This window comes from Hippocampus bargibanti, linkage group LG12 (genome assembly GCF_051943395.1).
Source record: "Hippocampus bargibanti isolate YZ-2025 linkage group LG12, ASM5194339v1, whole genome shotgun sequence".
Classification (NCBI taxonomy): Eukaryota; Metazoa; Chordata; class Actinopteri; order Syngnathiformes; family Syngnathidae; genus Hippocampus; species Hippocampus bargibanti.
Window position 1 is genome coordinate 5,963,763 of NC_142745.1, and position 22,164 is coordinate 5,985,926.

The 22,164-nt window shown below is 40.0% G+C and overlaps 2 protein-coding genes and 2 long non-coding RNA genes across 7 annotated transcripts in view; 2 read left to right on the forward strand and 2 right to left on the reverse strand.

Annotated features, from left to right (window-relative positions):
• LOC148890169 (potassium voltage-gated channel subfamily B member 1-like) overlaps positions 1-9,536 on the reverse strand; it is a 39,266-nt gene extending 29,730 nt beyond the window's left edge. Inside the window, exons 1-2 of the mRNA XM_089010541.1 lie at positions 6,881-9,536; positions 3,096-3,750 (exon numbers count right to left, since the gene is read on the reverse strand). Of these exons, the coding sequence (XP_088866667.1) occupies positions 3,096-3,647 (552 nt within the window). The 5' untranslated portion in view covers positions 3,648-3,750; positions 6,881-9,536. The remainder of the gene's footprint in view (positions 1-3,095; positions 3,751-6,880) is intronic.
• LOC148890170 (uncharacterized) overlaps positions 1-14,909 on the forward strand; it is a 34,336-nt gene extending 19,427 nt beyond the window's left edge. For all 3 annotated transcript variants that reach the window (XR_016116664.1, XR_016116663.1, XR_016116662.1), the window contains exon 4: positions 14,776-14,909. This is a non-coding gene — a long non-coding RNA (uncharacterized LOC148890170). The remainder of the gene's footprint in view (positions 1-14,775) is intronic.
• On the reverse strand, positions 9,676-22,128 carry LOC148890171 (prostacyclin synthase-like). 2 transcript variants are annotated; one of them, XM_089010543.1, is made up of 10 exons: positions 21,974-22,128; positions 21,745-21,868; positions 20,354-20,529; positions 19,221-19,346; positions 18,333-18,460; positions 16,288-16,469; positions 14,839-14,992; positions 12,944-13,125; positions 10,527-10,678; positions 9,676-10,445 (listed from the first exon to the last, which is right to left on the reverse strand). In XM_089010543.1, exons 1-10 carry the CDS (start codon positions 22,039-22,041, stop codon positions 10,298-10,300), a joined length of 1,440 nt encoding a protein of 479 aa, XP_088866669.1. In that variant the 5' UTR covers positions 22,042-22,128; the 3' UTR covers positions 9,676-10,297. The 2 variants fall into 2 exon arrangements, with proteins under 2 accessions (XP_088866669.1, XP_088866668.1); XM_089010542.1 differs by having other exon boundaries at positions 19,203-19,346.
• LOC148890172 (uncharacterized) lies at positions 15,001-18,325 on the forward strand. Its single transcript, XR_016116665.1, has 3 exons — positions 15,001-15,119; positions 15,929-15,981; positions 18,149-18,325. It is a non-coding gene; the product is annotated as an uncharacterized LOC148890172 (long non-coding RNA).
• Positions 22,129-22,164: the final 36 nt, after the last annotated feature.

Below are 22,164 nucleotides of genomic sequence, written 5' to 3' on the forward strand. Positions count from 1 at the left end.
AAGAATAAAAATCTAACTCTGGCAGGCTGACTCCAGGAGTATTGCGCTGAATAGATAAAACCTTTCATGGTAACACTCCCTGCTGAATGTGGACTACAGTAATGAAAAGGCCAACCTCTGTGAACGTCCACACTCCCCGACCCGCCGATGTACTTGTAATCTGCAGCGTGGTCTTGTAATGAATCCACATTTAATTGAAAAATGCTTCATATACTTGATTCAGCATGACCGTGTCCATTGATCCCCAGTGACGCGCGGCAGAGCGTGGGCTGAGAGCGCGTTAATGAACAGGATGATTGAGTAGAGGATAGGAAGGAAGTCGGCGTAATGAAGACGTGCGCATCTATAAATATGTGACATTCAATTAAACAATAGGTGTCAGTCGCTGCATCGTCAAATCTGATGACAAAACAAGCGTTCATTAATCACACCAAGTTGTGCGCACACATGCGGCTATACAAGTCCAATAATGAGCGATAACAAAAGCTGTTATAAAAAATACACCATGAATAAAAGACTTAATTGACTTCCAAAAGGGGAAGACGCAAGGCTGTCTTGCTCTCCCAGGAAAGGACAGATGGTGGACATTATTGATGCTGTTTAGCACAAAATTAGTTCCCAAAGCCTATTTTAAACCGAATAGGTTGCGCCTAGAGGAACATTTGTCACTTTTGAGTGAAACATTTCTTCTTTTTTTCTCATTACGTTTCCCTCCTGCAGCTCAAAGGAACAGATGAAAAGCACCAATTGGGGCAAAAGGAATGTCAGACCGTTCGTCAAACCGCAGAGATTTATAGCCTCAAGATGTAAACCGAAATACACCGCCCGACCCCTCCCTTTTTCTGTCTTAACTTTATACACCTTCATTTGATATGACGGAAAATCGTTTCTCTGACCAGCCACTTCATTGGATACATCTAATGACGTCCCATATAAGAAATGATAGCCATTTGATGACATTTTCTTGAGAAAGTTACAAAGTTAATGATCAATACATCAAGCAGACCAATTTTCTGGCATAGTCTTCCATCAAAACAAAATACAAAGAACACATCTTTGGAGTTTGTTGTTACTGTGTACGCAAACGGTATGTAACTGGCGCCAATATTAATGTTAAGCAGATTCCTTACTTACAGACAGTGTATTGTCGGTGTTCAAATACCTGACATGTTTCGGCGACTACTTCCGCCTTCGTCAGAGTGACACTCTGACGAAGGCGGAAGTAGTCGCCGAAACATGTCAGGTATTTGAACACCGACAATACACTGTCTGTAAGTAAGGAATCTGCTTAACATTAGTTATCAAGTAGACAGGATGAATTTAGTACAACGATGGCGCCAATATTGTCAGTGGTTGCCATGAAAACCAAAATATAATTTATTTGGTCTTGTTGTTTTGTAAAATTGTTTAACATTTCTATGGGAACCTTCATATGTATGTTTTTCTTAAAATCGTCTTCAATACTTTATAATATTTTGTCATGATCACTTCGGTTCTATACGTGAGAGAAATCGCTAGTGAGAGAGACGGAACGAGACAATTGCGAGAGAAATCGCCAGAGGATAATGTCTACGTCATTAAAGTTTGGCGACTTTTGGTTTACAAGGTTCCCACGGTACGTTATTAATTTGCTTATTTATTGTATGTCTTGTCGAACATATTTTTTGAATGTCGATTGTTGTTTTAAATGTCTTTTAGTTTTTTATTTTTTATTTTTTATTACATCAGTACAAGGTGTCATCCTTGACTGGGGTAGATACACGGTATGTCGCAAACATTTCAGCAAGGATCAAATTCATTGTAGCATAAAAAAAGGTTTCAGTCACAAACACAGAGTCGTAATCGTTTGCTTTCTCAGCTATGTGGGGTCCCATTTGAGAATGTTTATACAGTAAAGTCTCGTTATATCGATATTGGATATATCGATAGTCCCGGTTATATCGATACTATTTCTATGCACGCACGGAGAAAATTACATGCAAACAGGGTCGGATATATCGATAGTCCCGGTTATATCGATATTTTTTGGACTCCCTTGAATATCGATATAACGAGACTTTACTGTATTTAGACAAAGACAAGTTAAAGAGGACAAAATCATGCATCTATTCGAAAAAGAATATGAGTGAACCTTTTCTTAGATAGAGATCCGTTCTGAGTAACAACAATTGTCCTCCTTTGTATATGATAGAGAATAGACAGAAGAGAAGTTATCATATTTAAAAGTTTCAAGGTTAGTTGGCCACCGAACACAAGGCTCACAATGGAAGCACAGAAAATCTGGGGTGAACAGACACAGCCTGTAAAACGGTCATCTTCCTGTAGGAGATCTGACCTTGGACTAATTTACGACTTGATAAAATCCTCCACAGGAAGAGGTCATTAGCCAGCTTACAAATCTATCGGTTCATACAAAGGACAACCAATTAAAATGTCTACGTTCTGTTCTTTTAAAGTTATTGGTGTTTGGGACATCCAGGAGCATGGTATTCAAATCAAGAATATACTAAGACTTTGTTTTACTAATGTATCACTAAAATTTGTATATACTCAATAAATAGCTTGGGCTGCAGAGGTTGGGCGTCGGTCATGAATGGCTGCGTCCCCTGCCGGCAGTAAAAGACAATCTTCCTGTGTTCGAGCCTTTATTCACAATGTCCGACCGAACATCTCTGACAGTATACGATATGTATCCACAATTGTAGGAGCCAATTCAAGATGGTGATAGTTGGCTGCCTTTACAGCAGCTCCTGTATTTTGTTTTTCTACTTCTTTCTTTCCTTTCCTCTTCCTCTCATAACTTTGCTGCTGTAAATTTCTCCACTGCGACACTAACAAAGGCTAATCCGATCCAATCCAATGCTCTTGCACTGCTTGTTCTTTTAATAATTTCAGTAAACACATTTTACGATTTCATTTTAAAATGTCTTAAATTCTTCTGTCATTTTAAAATGTCTGCGGTTTATTGTCATTTAAATGCTGTTTTAAAAAACATTGAGTTAACTTGTGAATGAAATGCACTATAGAAATAAAGCTGCCTCGCCTGACTGTATTAAAGTGATATGCGGTGTGTATGTGGTTGACTCGAACTGTACCTTCGCAGCAAAGGATGAGCTGGGCTTCTCCAGGAGATCCCAAAGTTTCTTCCTTTTCTCCGAACAGCACGTGGTGGTAAACTCCTCGCCTTCCCGCTCTCTCATGTTCTCCGCCTCTCGTTTGAGTTCCTCGTTCATCTGCTCTTTCTTTTGGTGGTACCGGGCTTGGCAGCAGGACTCTAAATAGATCTCATCGATGCCCCAGAAGTCCAGTTCTTGGCTGAAGGACAAGGCGCACATCTCCTCCATCATGTGCAGCTTCCCCGTCCGGTAAAAGTTCAAAATGGAAGTGAAGGCGCCAGGGTGTCTGTCGAAGAAATACTCGTTGCTGTCTAAGGTGTAGTCGTCGCAGATCTCCATGATGGAGTCATGGGTGTTGCAATCCCGCAGCTTGCCGAGTCTCGTGCGGGGCAGGCGGTCCAATGTCCTCCACAGGACTTCGTGGAGGAGGCCCCCGACATTGAGCCTCACCCGGCGGGTGTGCTTACTACGGATGATGTCCACCGTGTCCGGCGGCTGCGCTCCAGATGACCTTGTCGCCACTTTGATCATCTTTCCTCAAGTCGCTCAGTCGCTGCCAAAGATGAGATGGTAGTTGTTAAGAAGACATGGTCCTCTGGGTCACCTCATCGGGGTCTGCACCCTTTTGCCGTGGCTGCAACAACAACAATAGATTGAAAATGGAGTTATAATGTGGTTCTTTTACTGAGCACTGAAGTTCAGCTCTTCTTTGTGTGTGTGTGGGGGGGGACTCTACATGGAATTCCTTCACACACTCCTCTATGTCCAAAAAAAGTATTCAAGTTCCCGGTGGTCTTGTCATCCTCGCCTTCAAGTTACACTTCTACAAGGCCACAGTGTTGAAGTCAGGCCCAGAGCGCAGTTTGTCTCTCTGCTTAGTATAAATACCTAACTTGGCTTCCCCGGGTAAAAGAGTTGGCACTTGCGTTTGTTTTCCTTCTTGTATTTGGCCTTGCTCAACAAACACAAGGACAGAGAAAATCATACTAAGGATGTTAACTCAGTCACTGCATCCACAAATGTATTCAAGAATTGAAAATATGATGTAGAGCACCATTCCCGAATTAGTTTGGGTTTTGTTTTTACTTGCTAAGGTGCCGATAAAGCGCTGGCCAGACCTTCAGTGCACGTAGTCCCTAGATGCCCTCATAAAAAGGCTTTACACTCGCCTTTAGATGCATCATGAAGTACTTGTGTAAAAAAAAAGCTCATAAACTGACTCCAACATAGTTGATCGGACACAAGATGGTGGCAAAGCATGTGTCTAAATTAACTACAGTAAAGTCTCGTTATATCGATATTCAAGGGAGTACGAAAAAATATCGATATAACTGGGACTATCGATATATCCGACCCTGTTTGCATGTAATTTTCTCCGTGCGTGCATAGAAATAGTATTGATATAACCGGGATTATCGATATATCCGATATCGATATAACGAGACTTTACTGTAATTCACTGCCATTCACAAATTTATTCGAAAATTGAAAATATGATGTAGAGCGCCATTTCCAAATTACTTTTTTCTTGCTTGGATGCCGATAAAGTGCTGACCAGACCTCTGGCAATTTTTCCCTTCCACGAGGGGGGCAGCATTTCCCTTTTTTCCATGTTGTTGCTTTGTTCCAGCTTCAGCTATTGTTAAAGTGCTATATAAACCAACATGTATGTTATGCATTGTGTTTTGGAGAGCTGCCCATTTTTCAAGGTCATATAACTCCAGACCCATATAATTTAGGAATTAACTATTTTTTTTCTCATGAAAGGAGAGAGTCTAATGTTTTTTACGCTGCATTAAATACATGTAGTCCTAAAATTCAATATTCTGTGGGTCCTGAAATTCGAGTGACAATAACAAAAACCCTGGCACTGGAGTGGGCACATTTTTCCACATCGTCTGGCAGTGAAGGAGTTAAGAATACACGTAGGAAGACTAGAAAACAATATTTTCAGAATACCAAAATGAAGAAGAGGCAGAAAAGGATCCCAAATAAACTCTGGTCATTATTGGTCTGGTGCAGTGGACAAAATATATAAAATAGTCGTATTGCTGCTTATTGTGGATTTAAGGTAACATTTACAGTCTGTGCATCACAGGTGTGAAAGTCAAGGCCCGGCGGCCAATTCTGGGCCGCCACATCATTTTATTTGGCCCACGAAAGCAAATCCAACTTGTAAAATTTCATGATGCTTGCTAAAGTCCCAAACAAAATTTCAAATTGCCCCATGTAAACCATAATAACAATCATTATTATTGACTTCAGATTTGAAAACGAGTTATTTAATAATGTGTTGTGCATTCTGTATGTAATATGTAGAGGAGATGAAACATTCTAATGGCTTCCCCAAATTCATAATGGCCCTTGAGAGGAAACTGTAACTACAATGGAAAGTGTCCTATAGAGTTTTGAAAGGCGTTTATAAATGAAATGTATTATTATAATGAGGCCCGTGTCAAAAAAAGAGTTTGACACCCCTGCTGTACATTTTGCATGAATGGTCTGCATTTATATAATACTGTATAGCATTTCGCTATGCAATGTTTATTCATGTGTATTTGTAATAATAATGTTTTCCCTCTTACTTGAAATCATCTTTTCCACTTCCTCAAAGTGATGCCATTGGATCAGATCCCATTTCTTGACAGTGAGAGAGTGACAACAGCTGCTCAGGGATACCTTTAAAACTGCTTTTAAAGAAGTGTATGTGTGTTTGAAATGTGTTCCAAATGTTCATGCAGTAAATATTTTTTTTTTATTCTATATTTTCTCAATATTACTGATTTTAACCCATGGCCAGCGGGTCTGACAGCGGATTTGATGCACCTGCAGCACAGTGCCCTACAATGGAAATGTCAAGAGGTTTATCCACTCATCAGAGAACAGAATAGCTATATTAATCTGCTTTAGGAGGCATAGAGGCTTTTCTTGCTGACAAGGGTGGACGCGGGGGATCCCGGTTATCAATTGGACTTATATACATGTTACCGTACATGACTTTCATTGCACTCCCTTGTTAAGGTGACTATTATTAATGGACACGTACAGCACCTAATTACATCCACAACAGGAGCTATCCGGTATACGTATTAAAAATGTACACGCATAATTACACAATCTATCATTCATGGTTTAACAGTGTTTATTGCAGTTTGCAATGGAGTCATTAATCTGGAGTATTAATTGTTACTGGGGTTGGCTTTCTGTCGTGGAAGATTTTTTAAAAATCTTTTACTGGCTCTGATATACAGGTTCTCCCTTTCAGTGTGGACACAGAAGTGGAGTTTTTGCATCTCCCGAATCTGGCAAAGCGCATCCGCTTTTCATTACTTGTGGTGAAAGTCAAGCTGATGAATTATCAATTCTTAAAAAAAAATGCAATTTTGCTCATGTGTCTGTCATGTTAAGGACAATGAGGGTACACAAAAGGTTCGGTTAGACATAAGCAGTATTAAAGCAAGTGACCTTGAAGATTTAAAACAACCATAAAACTAAAACTCCCATCAGTGTAATTTTACATATTTTAAATATACGTGCACCTTGATGAAGAAATATAATTTTCCATCAAGTATGATCAAAATTTCAGACAGTTTGTGAGCTGTCCAGTGCTGATCATTATGTCGCTGTCTGGTGCTGAAACATTTCAGCAACGATAAAATCAAGCGGTGATGACCTTCTGTCATTAGAAAGTTGAGAACACGGGAAGAGTAAGTACGTACAGGGTTGCAAAAAACAAACAAGCGATCCAAGAAAAGTGTCCGTACGTGTCTCCTGTGCAGCCCGGATCGTTTGGTGGACGTGCGGCGGCTTCATTTCAATCAGACGCGCGTGTCAAGGTGGCGAACCCATCATGGATCTTCTGCGTTTGGCACGGATGAGATGAAGACATCATAAGCAGCGTGGAGACATGATGGGATTGTTGCCTCCTGCTTTTTCTTCCTCTCTCTCTGTCTCTCTCGTTCTCTTTCTCTCTCCCCCCCACCCCTCGTTCTTTTTTTGTCTTCCTCGTAAGCTGTCCTCCCCCAGGTGGGAATCAACAAGTCGAGCCGTGGAATACTTTGGATTTGGTTCACGTGCTCCCTCCCCTCCTTGTAGCGTGCTGTATTCAGCAGGACGCCGTGTGGGAGTGTGAAGTGACTGCTCTCGCTTGCCAGGCTTTCCTTCTTTCAAGCTCCCCCAGCTCACTTTAACCCTCTCTCCGCCTGACGGCTTCACTAGCAAAGCCACTGAGTAGTGTGAGACCCCGGCCAAACAGATGGCGCTGTTTTTCTCGTTTCCTCCTTATATGCGTTTTATAAGTACGTAATACAGAGCAATTATTCAGCTGTGAAGTTGATTGTTCTATATTGATCATCTTTTTTCATTGGATGATTGGTCACTATGAGAGCTCTTTCACTGCCCAGCAGAAGAATCGGATACACAGTTGGGACCTAGAGATATGAGGTTAACTCATTCACTGCCAGACAATGTGGAAAAATGTGTCCACTCCAGTGCCAGGGTTTTTGTCATTACTCACTTGAATTCCAGTACCAACATAATATTGATTTTTAGGACTACATAAACATTTAATGCAGCGTAAGAAACCTTAGACTCTCTTCTTTTATCAGAGTTAATTCCTAAATTATATGCCTCTGGAGTTATATGAGCTTGAAATGAGGGTGGCTGTCCAAAATACAATACATACATTGATTTATATAGCACTTTAACAACAGCTGAAGCGGGAACTAAGGACGAACATGAAAAAAAGGGAAATGCTGCCCCCTTGTGGAAAAGAAAAACTTTGCTAGAGGCCATGGCCAGCGCTTTATCGGCACCCAAGCATGAAAAAACAAAACCCGAACAAATTCGTGAATGGCGCTCAACGTTATATTTTCAATACCTGAATACATTTGTGAATGGTAGTGAATGAGCTAATGCCGACATATCAAATCATAAGACACTTTTGAAATGAATAGAAATGCTGTTTGTCTGCTCTTGCTCCGCATTGTGTTCTGTCTTGTCTGATGATCATCAGGCACATAATTAGTTTTTAAGCAGGAGCAATATTGTTATTTTTTTTTGTCGAGGACAAAGATATATGTCTGAAAAGTATCGCTATATTGTCCATCTACATGTGTTGCTTCACCGTTTTTGTCTGAAATACCAATTGTGAACGAGTTGTAACACTGCGACAATTGATGTTATTCATTAGGCATCTGTGGTGTTTCATGTTGTTTGTTAGCATTAAGCTAAATGTTTTTTTTTAAATACAGAATGAATAATGGGGCTTTTTTTTAATATTGGTTTCATAGCAAATACTCTAGTAGCCTTTTTGAAGACTCCACTCATAGTGTTAGTGAGTTCAGTTTGGTAGATTTCAGCAACACAAACACCATTAGCCACTCGTGTTGTTTTTGTGTATTTGACATTTTCATGCAATATCCATCGGCGTGCAACTTCAGGATGCGTATTACATGGTACAAAGTATCGCAACTGTCACAAAGTGATGAACAGCTTCCTAGGGTCATATACTGTACAAATCTAAACTTTCCATTCACTCTCCAAACAGTGGGCAAGTGTTTCACTGTGATAGATTTGCATTACGGTGTTTAAAGTACAGGCAGTCCTACTCTCCACATGAATTATTGCAAGTTAACAAAAAGTAAGAAGTTTCATAAATTATATAATGTGGGATGCATACAGTTTTGGCATTTGACATGGAATGTAGGGGGGGGGGAAATTTTCTGCTCAATAAAAGTACACATACGTGCACATACCATGAATTGTTGTTGAAAACAACAACAACAGAGGGAATTTAGTAAATTCAACACATTTGGAAGAGTTGAGATGACAAGTTTGGTATTTTGCAAATTTCCCTATTGTGGGACGATTAAAGGCTTTCTTATTCTTTTTTTTATAGTCGTGGCAGAGAATCTTCTACTTGGTTGTTCAGATTTGGGTGAAGTATCTTAAACACCAGCAAACCCAATGTGAGAGGCTGAAAAAATACTGTATTTTCTGGTGTATAAGGTGCAGCCAAAAGCCTTGATTTCCATCAAAAGATGACCATGCACCTTATACGAAGGTGCGCCTTATATGTGAAGTAATATTGAGTGTCAAAAGGTCTCAACACTTGTTTATTTCTGGATATTTTTAAGGCCAAAATATTCCATGAAAACCTTTAAGGAACATCAATGTTTTATAGGAGGACAATCATCTCTGAAAATGTATAGGTGTTATATAATAATAATAATAATAATAATAATAATAATAATAATAATAATAATAATAATACATCTCATTTTAAGCGCCTTTCAAAGCTCTCAAGGACACTTTACAGTCACAGACAAGCATAGGTACTATTATAAATAAAATATTTTTGAACTTGTAAAAATTGAGAAAATACCGCATTATACTATTCTGCAATTTCTATTTTCGTGTTAGATATCAAAAAAGGAAAATGATGGCAAAATCTATTTTGTTGACATTCCCTGTGCATTTATAGTTGGAAAATATGTATGTATTTATTATATTTGGAACACTTTTCTCACCAAACCAATGCAAAAGACAAAACACACCATTTCACATGTATTACTTTATTTTTAAATAAGAAAATAATAAATATCAAATATAAAAGTACAAAGGGTGTTAGGACAGATTCACTCATTCACTGTCATACATGTGCAAAAATGTGTCCACTCAAGTGGCAGGGTTTTTGTCATTGTCACAAATTCCATGACCCACAGAATATTGAGTTTCAGGACTACATAAACATTCAATGCCGCGTAAGAAACCTTTGACTCTCTTGTTTCATCAGAAAAAAATAGTTAATTCATAAATTATATGGGTCTGGAGTTATATGATCTTGAAATAAAGGCGGCTGTCCAAAATACAATGCAATACATACATTTTGGTTTATATAGCGCTTTAACAACAGCTGAAGCTGGAACAAAGCGCTAACATGGAAAAATAGAAATGCTGCCCCCTTGTAAAAGGGAAAAATACATTGCCAGAGGTCTGACCAGCACTTTATCAGCACCCCAGCAAGAAAAAAAAACTCAAAGACATTCAGGAACGGCGCTCTCCGTCATATTTTCAATTCCCAAATACATTCGAGAATGGCAGTGAATGAGTTAAACTAACAGTACATAGTGCATCTATGCTAACGTGCACATACGAATGTGTGTTGAGACCGCATAGGCCTAGTGTGTCTTCTTGGATTTCATACGCACTAATAAGTCTGTTTTTGGTTGGAGCATCCCGAATCCATAACGGCTGGTGTTTATCTCCGGCAAATGAGCGTTGATGTCACACAATTCCAAATCCATATCCAACACCAAGTACACAAACCTGAAGAGGAGATAAAGAAAAGACAAAGTGGGCTCCAGACTCCTACAACGGGAGGTGCTGCGGTGATTCCGGCAAACTCACTGTCTGATGGTATTGATGGCAAACTGCTTTCCCACACAGCCATTGGTCCCTGCGCCCCACGGCATGGTGTAATATTTCAGCCTTCTGCCTCCTTTGTAAAAATCCCTTTTAGGTGATCCATCTTTATTCAGGAAGCGGTCAAACTGGAACTTCTGCAATATACATTTACAGAGCTATGACGCGTCGGATTTGTTGACACGAATCTTCTTCGATGTGTGCGTCAGTGAAAGTTTTAAAGGACAACCGACGTCTCCGGACAAGTTGTGTCCATAATTTGTAAAATGACTTCAAATGGCTTCTACTGAGCGTATTTTAAAAAGATTCCACCGCATATAGCTATATTTTACGTTTTAAGACTCGCGCTGAATATTCAGGAAGTCTTGTTTTTGAGTTGGTGACGAGTCCGTACGTGACGTCACTAAAGGAACGCCCCCTGACCGAAAAAAAGACACATTGTAGCAGTCCTTTCATCACGTCAATGTATTTTGCTGGATTGTTTGGTCTGAAAACCTTGTGTTGCACCCAAAAGCCGCCAGAAGAGGGTGTCCAAGCTCCATATAAGAAATTTATCAGCCTGTAGAAACGGAGGTGGCCACAGGAGGTCGCCATTTTGTGCCTCTTTTCTGGTGATCGTTTCTCCCCAATGTTGCCTCAAAATGGCATGGAATAAATTATTTAATCGATTGCTAACATGTATGCTTTCCTCTTCAGAACTATTTGAATCATATTCATAACTGGAGGTGTAACAAGAAAGAATATTCTCCAAATCTGAAGCCATTGTTTGGATTCTCAAGCAATGCAAGACGTCTTGACGTGACGTCACAAACTGGGGGCGGGACTTTCTGAAAATGCCCAATTCGCAGCTCAATTTTTTGCAGATTTTGGACACCTTAAGTCATTTTTTTTATTGGTGTTTTGCATTTGAATAAAAATATCATACTGCGTGTTTTGGGTATTTTAGATGCTATAAAACGTTTTTCTGATGTCAGTTAAGAAACAAAAAAGTGACGTCGGTTATCCTTTAAAGTGACCTAGTGATGTCCTTCCCACGCTAATTAGCGGTGCTTTTGTTTCACTGCCAAACTAATCCTTCAGAGGCGCACAGATGACCTCTTATTGGAGGGGGAAAAAACTGTCCGATTTGTGTAGGAATTCCTCCCACTTCCCCGATACAAAAGTTCATGCTCCATGTCCACTCAATTGGTTCAAATACAACGAAGCTTGTTATTTGCAAATGTACCTATTCACATTTTCTCTATTGTGTTCATGTTTACTCCGTTTTCAAGGTGACTGATGACTGTTCAAGATATCTGATGGCGCCACTCTGCTAAGCAAGTGAAGAAGCCATTTGAAATGGTCTCAGATAAATATCGACAGAGAAAAGCTTTGCGTCTTCCCTCTCACGAGTCCGTGTCGATGTATTTGGGTCTAATCTGCAAGCTCTTACTTTTAAAGGACAACCGACACCATTTTTTTGTTTCCTAACTGACATCAGAAAAACGTTTCATAGCATCTAAAATACCCAAAACACGCAGTATGATATTTTTATTCAAATGCAAAACACCAATAAAAATGACTTAAACTGTCCAAAAACTGCCACAAATCAGCTCGAAACTGGGGATTTTCAGAAAGTCCCGCCCCTAGTTTGTGACGTCACGCCAGGTCGTCTTGCCTTGCTCAAGAAACAAAACAATGGGCTCATGGAGTGTTGAGATTCGGAGAAGATGCTTTCTTTTTACTCATCCAGTTGTGAATATGATTCAAATAGTTCTGAAGAGGAAAGCATACATGTTTGCAATCGATTAAAGAAGTCCTCCCATATCAATTCGACGTGTCAATGACACCAATGTAGCGTCCCAGAAACTACACAAGATGGCGCCGACGCTCCATTGGAAATGGGCTGATTTGTCTGCTGGGAATTTGTGTCAGCTCATATCAAATAGTTGTCTTGGTGCAACACACAACGATTCACCATCAACACGGATCAACACAAAATTTTCAGACCAAACAAAGTACCCAAAATGCATTGTGTGTCACTTTCGCCGTCAGTGACGTCAGTGACTGAATATTCAGCGGGAGTCTTAAAACGTAAAATATAGCTACATGCGGTGGAATCTTTGTCAAATATGCTCAATTGAATTTTACAAATTATGGACATAACTTATCCGTAGGCGTCGGTTGTCCTTTAAAATGTAATATAAAAATTCAATTAAAACGTACTATTTATGGTGACTATTTTTCGTTACCATACACTATTTATGTGAGAAACTACTAACATTTTTCAGAGGAGTAAATTATATGTTATTTTCCCCGATACACAATAGGGGGTGGGTCAGTATGCCATATAACTTGTGGTAGTCTGTCAGCGAATGTTTAGCTGGAATGGGGACAATTACACAAGAAATAGGAACACTCACCTGCGGCTCAGAGTAAATCTCAGGATCCATTTGAGGGCTGGCAAACGGGAATAAGCACACTCGGTCTCCTTTTCGCAGATGGTACTCTTGACCATTTGCCATTTGAATGGTTTTCTCCTGGACCACCTCTCTGGTGATGAACGGGGCAGCAGTGAGTCTGAGGGTCTCCTCCAAGGCACTGTCTAGAGAGGAGAGAAAGATTAGTTACGACTGAGTGTGATTTCATTTTTCAGCGTGGCGTTATTTTTTGGTAGTATAAAGCATGGGTTCCCCAAATAGGAAAGGAGCCTAATTCACCGCTTCCGATCGTAATGTGAAAGCAGGGCCAATGATGACATTTTGTTTCAGGAATTTCAGACAATGGAAATACTGTTGTTTTTTGCCGAAAAAAAATTCTGCTCTACACTTTTGCTCATTTATCAGTAATTGGATTGGATTGGATTTGCCTTTATTCGTATCGCAGTGGAGAAATTAATTAATTAATTAATTAATACGTCTGTGTAAGCTCTCAGTCGTACAGGAGTGGTCCATCGATGAAAAGGTTTTTTCTTCAGCCGTCATCTGTACCTCTTTGAAGGTGTCGGATGTGCACCTAAAAGCCAGCAACCACTCATTTGACGACAATGAGGTCAAAATCTTCGCAAAAGAACATAGATAGGTTTGAAAGGGGAGTAAAAGAAGCGATTTTCATAAAACAGCTAAATCCTTCACTAAACCGATATGGTGGGGTGAGGTTCAATTTGGATCGTTCGTACAACAGCCTACTTAGGCAAAATAGGATTAGTAATACTGATAACGGTGAAAGTGGGGCAATCAGGCCAGTCCTTAGTCAGAACAATAGGAACAATCAGTGGAGCTGCAGGGAGTAGTCCTCTGCTCCCCCCAACCTGAGAGCAGGGACCTATCATAGCAGAGTCCGGCACCACCATGTCTGGACAGTAGGGATATATATATATATATATATATATACAGTAAAGTCTCGTTATATCGATATTCAAGGGAGTCCGAAAAAATATCGATATAACCGGGACTATCGATATATCCGATATCGATATAACGAGACTTTACTGTATATATGGGCTAAACTACCAGTAAGACTTTAGTTTGCTGACGAAGTTTCTTGGATAAGAAGCCAAACGGCCGCCACCTTCAAAGAAGTACAGATGACGGCTGAAGAAACCTTTTCATCGATTAATTAATTATTGTAGTCAAATGGAGTTACTGACTTGGGCCCCTCCAAATTATCTACTTGCACCCTTAAATTTTCATGTCAGAGGCCACTGTGATCGTATTAAAAAAAATTAATATGGAGCTCTGATATTCAGAATTTCAACAACAGTATGCCGAAATAGGCATTTTATGCCCCTTGTTTGTAATTTTACAACATTGTATTATGTTTTGACAAGAGTGGTAATTGCTGCATTTTGGCGTAGCATTTTTTTTGGTGATGAATTTTGCGTATTTTACTTCAGGCATATTTTTGGGCAGCTCGAGGTCCTCAAGAACATTGAACCAAATGCTGGACTTCAATGCCTTTATGCGTCGTCGTCCACAGAAAGATACCAAGTAGTAAAATGCAGACAGAATAAGTCATTCTATATCCTTGTCGCATTCAAGAACTATATATTTCAAAATGATAGTTAATAATTTAAAAATATATAGCCATATGATTTTATAGCACAAGCATATCAGTTATTTTAAAGTGTTCCAAAACTAAGTGCTTTTTTTGGGAGGGGGTGGGGGGGTCATTGTATGTACTGTATGACCTTAAAAATAGACATTACTTATTAAATATTATTCTGTTGACCTCAACCTAGGCTCATTTCCCCCAGGTAAAGACGAAAACTTCAGAAAAACAACAGTGAACTCAAAGTCTGAGTTTGCCTTCAACTCACCAAAGACTGGAGTGTTTCCACGGGAGTGGAGGAAGGAAGCATCTGTTGTTTCCATCTGGGAAATCTGCTTGAACTCGCTCCTCACCGCACTCATCGCCTCAGAATTTGTCAACAAAAATCCCAAAAGCCAAAAGGCGGCGGGGCCCACGTTACCCTGCAAGCAAACAAAAAGAGGACAGTGACCACCTTGTCCTATTTGTCTCACTCTGCGGTTGCATAGCGACAGCGCAGGTGCTTGTTTGGCAAAGGCAAACAGGAGCACGAGACATGCGACACTGAAGGTAAAAAAAAAAAAACCCACAAAACTTCAATCAAAACACAGCATTAAATCAACTGATTGTTCCTCTTTAGCGCGCCTCCTTGCCTGATAGTCTTATTTTCGCAAGTACAGACAAAATTTAAAGGACAATCGACGTCTCCGGACAAGTTGTGTCCATAATTTGTAAAATGGCTTCAAATGACTTCTACTGGCCGTATTTTAATACGATTCCACCGCATATAGCTATATTTTACGTTTTAAGACTTGCGCTGGATATTCAGGAAGTCTTGTTTTTGAATTGGTGACGAGTCCGTTAAGGTGCACCGTATACTCCGATGCACCTTATATACCGGAAAATACCGTATACAGTTTTACGTCTGTGTAAGCTCTCAGTCGTACAGGAGTGGTCCATCGATGAAAAGGTTTCTTCAGTGCAGGGACCTATCAAAGCAGAGGTCTGGCACTGCCACCTCTGGATATTAGGGATATACTGTATATGTATATAGGGCTAGAGCTACCAGCAAAATGTTAGTTCGTTGACGAAGCTTTTCGGATGAGGTGCGAAACGTCCAACGCCTTCAAAGAAGTACAGATGACGACTGAAGAAACCTTTTCATCCTATACAGTTTTCTGATTTTTTTTTTTGTCAAAGAAGCTAATTACTTTTTTTTTTCAACCAACAGAAAATGCCACAGTTTAAAAATGTGTAATAATGTGTCAATTCAAAGTTATCAAAATAGCTATTGTGTATACTGGATGCATAAACTGGCAGTCATTTTTTTTCTCATTCCAAAAGTACTTTTTAAAGTAAAATCTTTCCTTCTAATTTAGGACAGAAGTTCAATCATCACCAAGTCTCACAATAGTGTCATCTTCTTCCAAAAGTAAGTGAACTTGGCTGCTGCTGCTCACTCACAGAAAAAATTATCTTGTGACTGTAAAGTGTCCTTGAGAGTTTTGAAAGGCGCTTATAAATGAAATGTATTATTATTATTATTATTGTTGTTGTTGTTAGTGACTCCTTCAGCCACTTCTACATAAAAGACGAAAGAGAATAGTGCCCTCATGTGGAGAGAAGCGAGTACTACAATTCAAGTCCAAAATGAGTTCATTTGACAAAGTCACTTTGCCTAATCTCGATCAGGCTTTCAATGCTAACAACAACATCTCCGTCCCGAGGCCACGCTCACCTGAGTGGCCCAAAGTTGCAGCAGTAGCGCCCGCTTCTGCATCTCCTCGTCTGCCCCCTCCCGCTGCAGAAGTCGCCTATAAGCGTAAATCCACGAGTTTGACCCCGGCTCCTCCGTCTGACCAGCCGGGGCCAAAAGCTCCCACAATCTGTCACGAGCATTTTGGACCGTCCTTGTCTCCTCTGTTGAGAAAAAAAGCAATGATAAATTGGAACATATAAAACAATACAGATATGTCATCATCAGAGGTTAAAAGGTGGCAGGTATGCTTGTTATGTGTAATAATATTACAACTGCGCACGAAAATAACAGATGTCAATGTGAAGCTGACTTCGCCACACTAAAAAAACAATGACACGGCACTGAGCAAATAAAGTATAGTGATCATGTTGAGCAGGGGTGTCAAAGTCATTTTTTTCCGCGGGCCACATTGTAGTTATGGTTTCCTCTCGAGGGCCGTTATGAATTTGGGGAACCCATTAGAATGTTTAAATCCCTTCAAATATTACATATAGAGCACACAGCAAATTAATGAATAACTCGTTTTCAAATCTGAAGTCAAGAATAATGACTTTTATTGTGGTTGACATCCAAAAATCTGAAATTTTGGCTCATATTTTAGCAATCATCGTGGAATTTAACAGTTTGATTTGCTTTCGCGGGCCGAAAAAAATGATGTGGCGGGCCGGATTTGGCCCGCGGGCCTTGACTTTGACACCTGTGATGTTGAGGCAGGCAAGATGATACAAATGTGAATCATATAGGCTTTAAAATAATATATTTCCAAACCCAAAGCCTGCATATTCATACTGTCCAGTTGGATTAAAATCCAAGTCAAGTTCATATATGTCAATCAAAAGGTAAGACACTATAGTGGAAACGTGAGTGCCATTTTTTACTGTTTTTGTATGAGTAGTACACTTTGTTCACCGCTGAGTGCATTTATCCTCATTGTGATTTCAACGTGATAGAAGAAATCAGCTCATCAGCTAGCCGCGTGAGCTAAGTCAAACAATGTGACATAAAAGCAGCAGGAAAGCTTGCAAAGACTTGCCAGTGAGTACGACAAAGAACAAAATAAGAATGATCTCAAAATCATCTCGCATTTTCTTAACGGCACTTAATCCTGTCACAGATGTCTTTTTTTTTTTAAACATTGTGCCATTGAGCTAAACAAAACATCTTTTTTTATGTACAGTGGGAAAATTGGGCTAAAATACAACGCAAGCGCCTTTTAAAAGCTAACAAACAGCATTCATTGATTTCCCAGTGTTAAGTCTTCACGCAATGGCTATTTGAACACAAACGGTGGGGCAACATGTATAGCCAGACAATGTACCTATATTCACAGGAATGGATTCTTTATCTGCCGAAAACAATAATAATGACACGAATTGTCCTGAAATTCACTAAATGTTCCAAATCGCTATGTCTGAATTATTCTACTCCTGGGTAGCAACAGCACACATACAAGAAGCAGCAATATAATGTAGGTTGGAGTGAAGGGAAAAAAATGTGACAAAAACGGTTTATTTCTTCAAATTCTATGACACCATATCGTTTGTGTATGTATAATAAAATTTGTGTATGTGTAATAATAATAATACATTTTCATTTATAAGCGCCTTTCATATAGTAAATAGACTTATATGTTTATGTTTCTCCACTGCGAGACGAATAAAGGTACATCCAATCCAATATACTTGTGATACCCGTCCACACACACAAAAAAAAAAACATTTTCACCAATGCAGTACACACGCTCATGTGAATTCACCACTTGAATTATGGTTCAATGTACTTGAATGTATCTTCATTATTAATCTCTCTTAAATCTGATTATTGTGTCTAATGCGTGTAGATGAGCAACTACTACCCAGAATGTCATCGCTATGGAAACCCCAAAACAAGTGCAGCGATGATATCAATGCGGCAGAATGGAGGGAAAAGGTGAATAAGCACACGATGAGTCATCCCGAGAAATGGAGTAGACGGCACCTCCCGTTAGCTACTTAATTGCCAGGGTTGTGTTAACGAGTCCTTACCTGGTTTCAAGCTTTTTCTTGCCAGCTTGGTTAAGAGGTTGTCAAACTTGCGGTACTCGTCATAGACGCTGGAAGGATCGGCGCTGTTATTATTCTGTTCTCCACCAAAGAGCGTCAGATAACCCGCCCTGCGCATGAAAGACATTTTGTGTTGTTGAACTTGAGGTATTTTTCCATTCGCCCACACCAATGCGTTCGTTACATAGTGGGGGGGATGGGGAGGGGGACACTTGCACACATCTGGACAAGTCTCAGATGACATCACATGTCTCACGCTCGCCTTGTTTTGTTTACTTTTATCACAAAAAGTTCCATTTTCACGCAGGCAAGCGGAAAGGAGTCACCAAACGAGTTTTCTCAAGTGAGGTCATCCTAAGTTGAACTTGGGTTGTTTACAAACAAAGCGATGCGACGTGGGCTTGCTTGGATGTAAGCAGCAGGGACTTCAATGAAGTGACTTCAGAGATTTCTTTGAGATTGCACGTTTGAACTTAAGGACTCAGAACTATGTGGTACTCAGGTGTGCAATTATTGATTGCGACCTGGTTTCTTAGTTTCACTCCCTAGTGCTTTCTCCTATCTTTGTGATTGCTTTATTTCCTGTACCCTAATGTTCCCTGCTTATTGCCCGAAGACAGTTGGGATAGGCTACAGCACGCACTTAACCCAAGTGATTACAAACCCCATCGGCTTATGGATGATATTTGGGCTGGATTGTTTACAACACTTTTCTCCGTGGTGCAGAACATCAATTTTGCCTTGATGGGGAATTTCAGGGCTTCCCCCTTTTAGTTTTCTGGCGAAAGCTTCTTTTGTCATAGCGAGACATGGGCGGGTGTGTGCGTGTGGGAAGGTGAAGACGTGACTGACTTGAAGAGAAGGCCGTACGAGAAGTCGAAGAGTTCCATCTGTTTCCAGTATTTCTGGTTCGGAGGAATCTCGGCTTTCAACAAGGCCTCCAGGTGTCTGCTCATGGTGGTGTTTAGTGCGGTCAAATTCATTCCAAAGAAGTGCCTACGTAGGTGCGAAGGGGAAAGAAAAATAATCAGGTTAACGGCTGAGCAAGAATCAAAATTTCCTGATTGAAGGAGTTGTGCCAGGTAATGTGTCACAATATTGCAAGTCAGCCTATTGACTTTGCCCTACCTACATTTTCCGCTCCGATCATGTAACATAGGGGATTTATTTTGCACATTTCAACACGACGATCGATTGAAAGATAAACGGCACGCCTTCAGAAGTTCACATTTCGAGTCAGTGTACAATCCCCCCCCCCCCACCCCCGGACTCACGTCACAGTTTACCCCCCGGTGATACGGCAGATTTATAGATTTATATTCTCCAATTTCTGTCATCCTCCGTGTGACAGGCTGAACTGCGCGGCGGTATTTTTTCGAAAATAAGTCAACTGTAAACATGTTGGAAAAAAATGACAACTATTTGTTTAGCAATTGTCTGACATGAATACGAATCGAAACAAGAAAGAAAAAATGGTGCATTTGAAAAAGGGATTTAAATGTATTCCAATCCGATTTATTTTTAAACCAGGTAAAATGTGTTAAAAGTACAGTAAAGTCTCGTTATATCGATATTCAAGGGAGTCCGAAAAAATATCGATATAACCGGGACTATCGATATATCCGACCCTGTTTGCATGTAATTTTCTCCGTGCGTGCATAGAAATAGTATCGATATAACCGGGACTATCGATATATCCGATATCGATATAACGAGACTTTACTGTATTTGTTGTAGAGTAAAGTTGCATGTCTCATTTTCTCATTATTATTTGTTTTATTCCACCTAAGGTAAGGTTGGAATTTATCCCACGTCATTAAATGGGTGTTCACTATAATTCACGTGTACAGTACAACCAGAATCTCTGAAACTAGTTGTCCTTAATTTTAAACACACGGCAGGAGTGTTTATAAGAAATAACATGATTGAAAATAAGCAAATATGAACACCTGGCATGACCTTAAGCCCTTGGGCAGAGGAGTAGCAAGAAGACTAGGGCGTACCGTTTCATCAAGGCTTTTGCGTGAGCGGGTTGATGATGCGGCAGGCGCAGCATGAAAATCCTCTCCATGAGCACGTCTGCGTAGCGCTGAAAATCCAGCGAGTCGCTGTCGTTGATCACGCAGTCGTATACGTGAGGGTCCAGAAGTACGGTCACGTAGCGGCCGACGACACGGACCTGGATACATAATTATTTCTTGTTGAGACAAAAAAGATGTAAATAGTGAAGCTAGAATGGCATTGACAAGTATGCAATGAGGACTGAAGTAATTGGGTGGGAGGCAATTAAATATTTGAATGTTTTTTAGTCGGGTGATTTTGAAAAAAAATCTGACTTTTTTTTAAAAATCAATACGCGATTAGTGTCTAATTCTAGAGTTTGTGGGTATACATAATGACACATCATATGTAGCATTTTTCATGTTTCATGAAACAATAGGTATACATGCACTTCTTAAGCACTTAACTCAACTTGAAACTATAGACATGATGCATAACTCATTCACTGCCAGGCCATGTGCAAAAAGCATGTCCACCCGAGTGCCAGGGTTTTTGTCGTTTTCACTCAAATTGCAGGACTCGCAGAATATTAGTTTTAGGACTACATAAACATTCAATGCAATGTAAGAAACATTAGACTCTCTTCTTTCATCAGAAAAAATAAATGCTGATCTTATTTGGCTCTAGAGTTATCTGCAATAAAAGTGGGGGCGGCTGTACAAAAGGCGAATGCTGCCCCCTCATGGGAAGGAAAACGATCGGCAGAGGTCTGATCGCTTGATTCACCCCACACCCCCCGCAAGAAAAATCAAAACCCGAACAAATTTGAGAATGGCGGTCCACGTCATATTTTCAATTCCCGAATAAATTCGGGAATGGCAGTGAATGAATTAATTTTATTCTATTCATTCATTCGATTCGCTCCTCTTTATTGTGTATATTTCTGGAAATAGCCTTGATATCATGTAGACACTGTTTATAAACACACAACTTGTAGGCCATAAACCAAGCATTCGACTGATTTTGTCATGACGCAGAGCAAATGTAGTCTGCGGTAATTACAACCACAAACGTGAACAAATTAAAAATGAATAATTATGGCAATTTTGATGATATTTGAACATTGTTATTGGATACGGCACTTGTATTGCGTTGGGTGTTAATGTTCATGCACGGTGTATTTAGATATTTAGTGTATTTAGTATCACGTGTCAATTCACAAAAAAAGGTAATGTACATGTTATTCACATATTGGGATGTTGGTATTTTACTCTGCGTTTGTATTTTAACGCTTTTTTGGAATACATTCGACCATGTTAAAAGTTGTTCATTTACACACGCGTAAGATAGAAGAAGAGCTGCAAAGTTTTCGGTGGAGTGTGTTTATACTCACAGTAAAAATGTCGCCATGCTTCTGTTTCATTCGATTCAAGAACTTGGCCGCATCTTTTCCAAATTCTATTGCGTGACCTAACCACGGGATAACGCCTTTGTCAAGAGGTGGATCACTCTCGGATCTGAAGCACAAAAGTCAAATCCAATCAGAGCGCTGCGTCGTCAGGTAAAAAAAAAGAAACAAGTTAGGTTATTTAGATAGACATTTGCGGAGAAAAAAAAACAACCTGGATCTGTGCGTGGCGAGGAAGTAGAGCAGCACGACTTGGACCAGTAGGAAGACAGTGAAGATCATTTCGTGTAGAAGTTGACTCTTGACGTGGTCGATCGAGCGCGCGTGTGTGCGTGCCGCTCGTGTCACTTTGCTTTAAAAAGGTACTTCCGGCATAGGCGACAACCACCCGCGCGAGCCGGTGGT

What these genes read in the sequence shown, in the direction of transcription:
- LOC148890171 (XM_089010542.1), bottom strand. Translation starts at nt 22,041, where the DNA reads ATGATCTTCACTGTCTTCCTACTGGTCCAAGTCGTGCTGCTCTACTTC. An exon ending in AGCATGGCGACATTTTTACT is followed by an intron (nt 20,530 to 21,744) that starts GTGAGTATAAAC and finishes TTATGTATCCAG; the next exon opens with GTCCGTGTCGTCGGCCGCTA. An exon ending in TGCAACTTTGGGCCACTCAG is followed by an intron (nt 14,993 to 16,287) that starts GTGAGCGTGGCC and finishes GTTTGCTTGCAG; the next exon opens with GGTAACGTGGGCCCCGCCGC.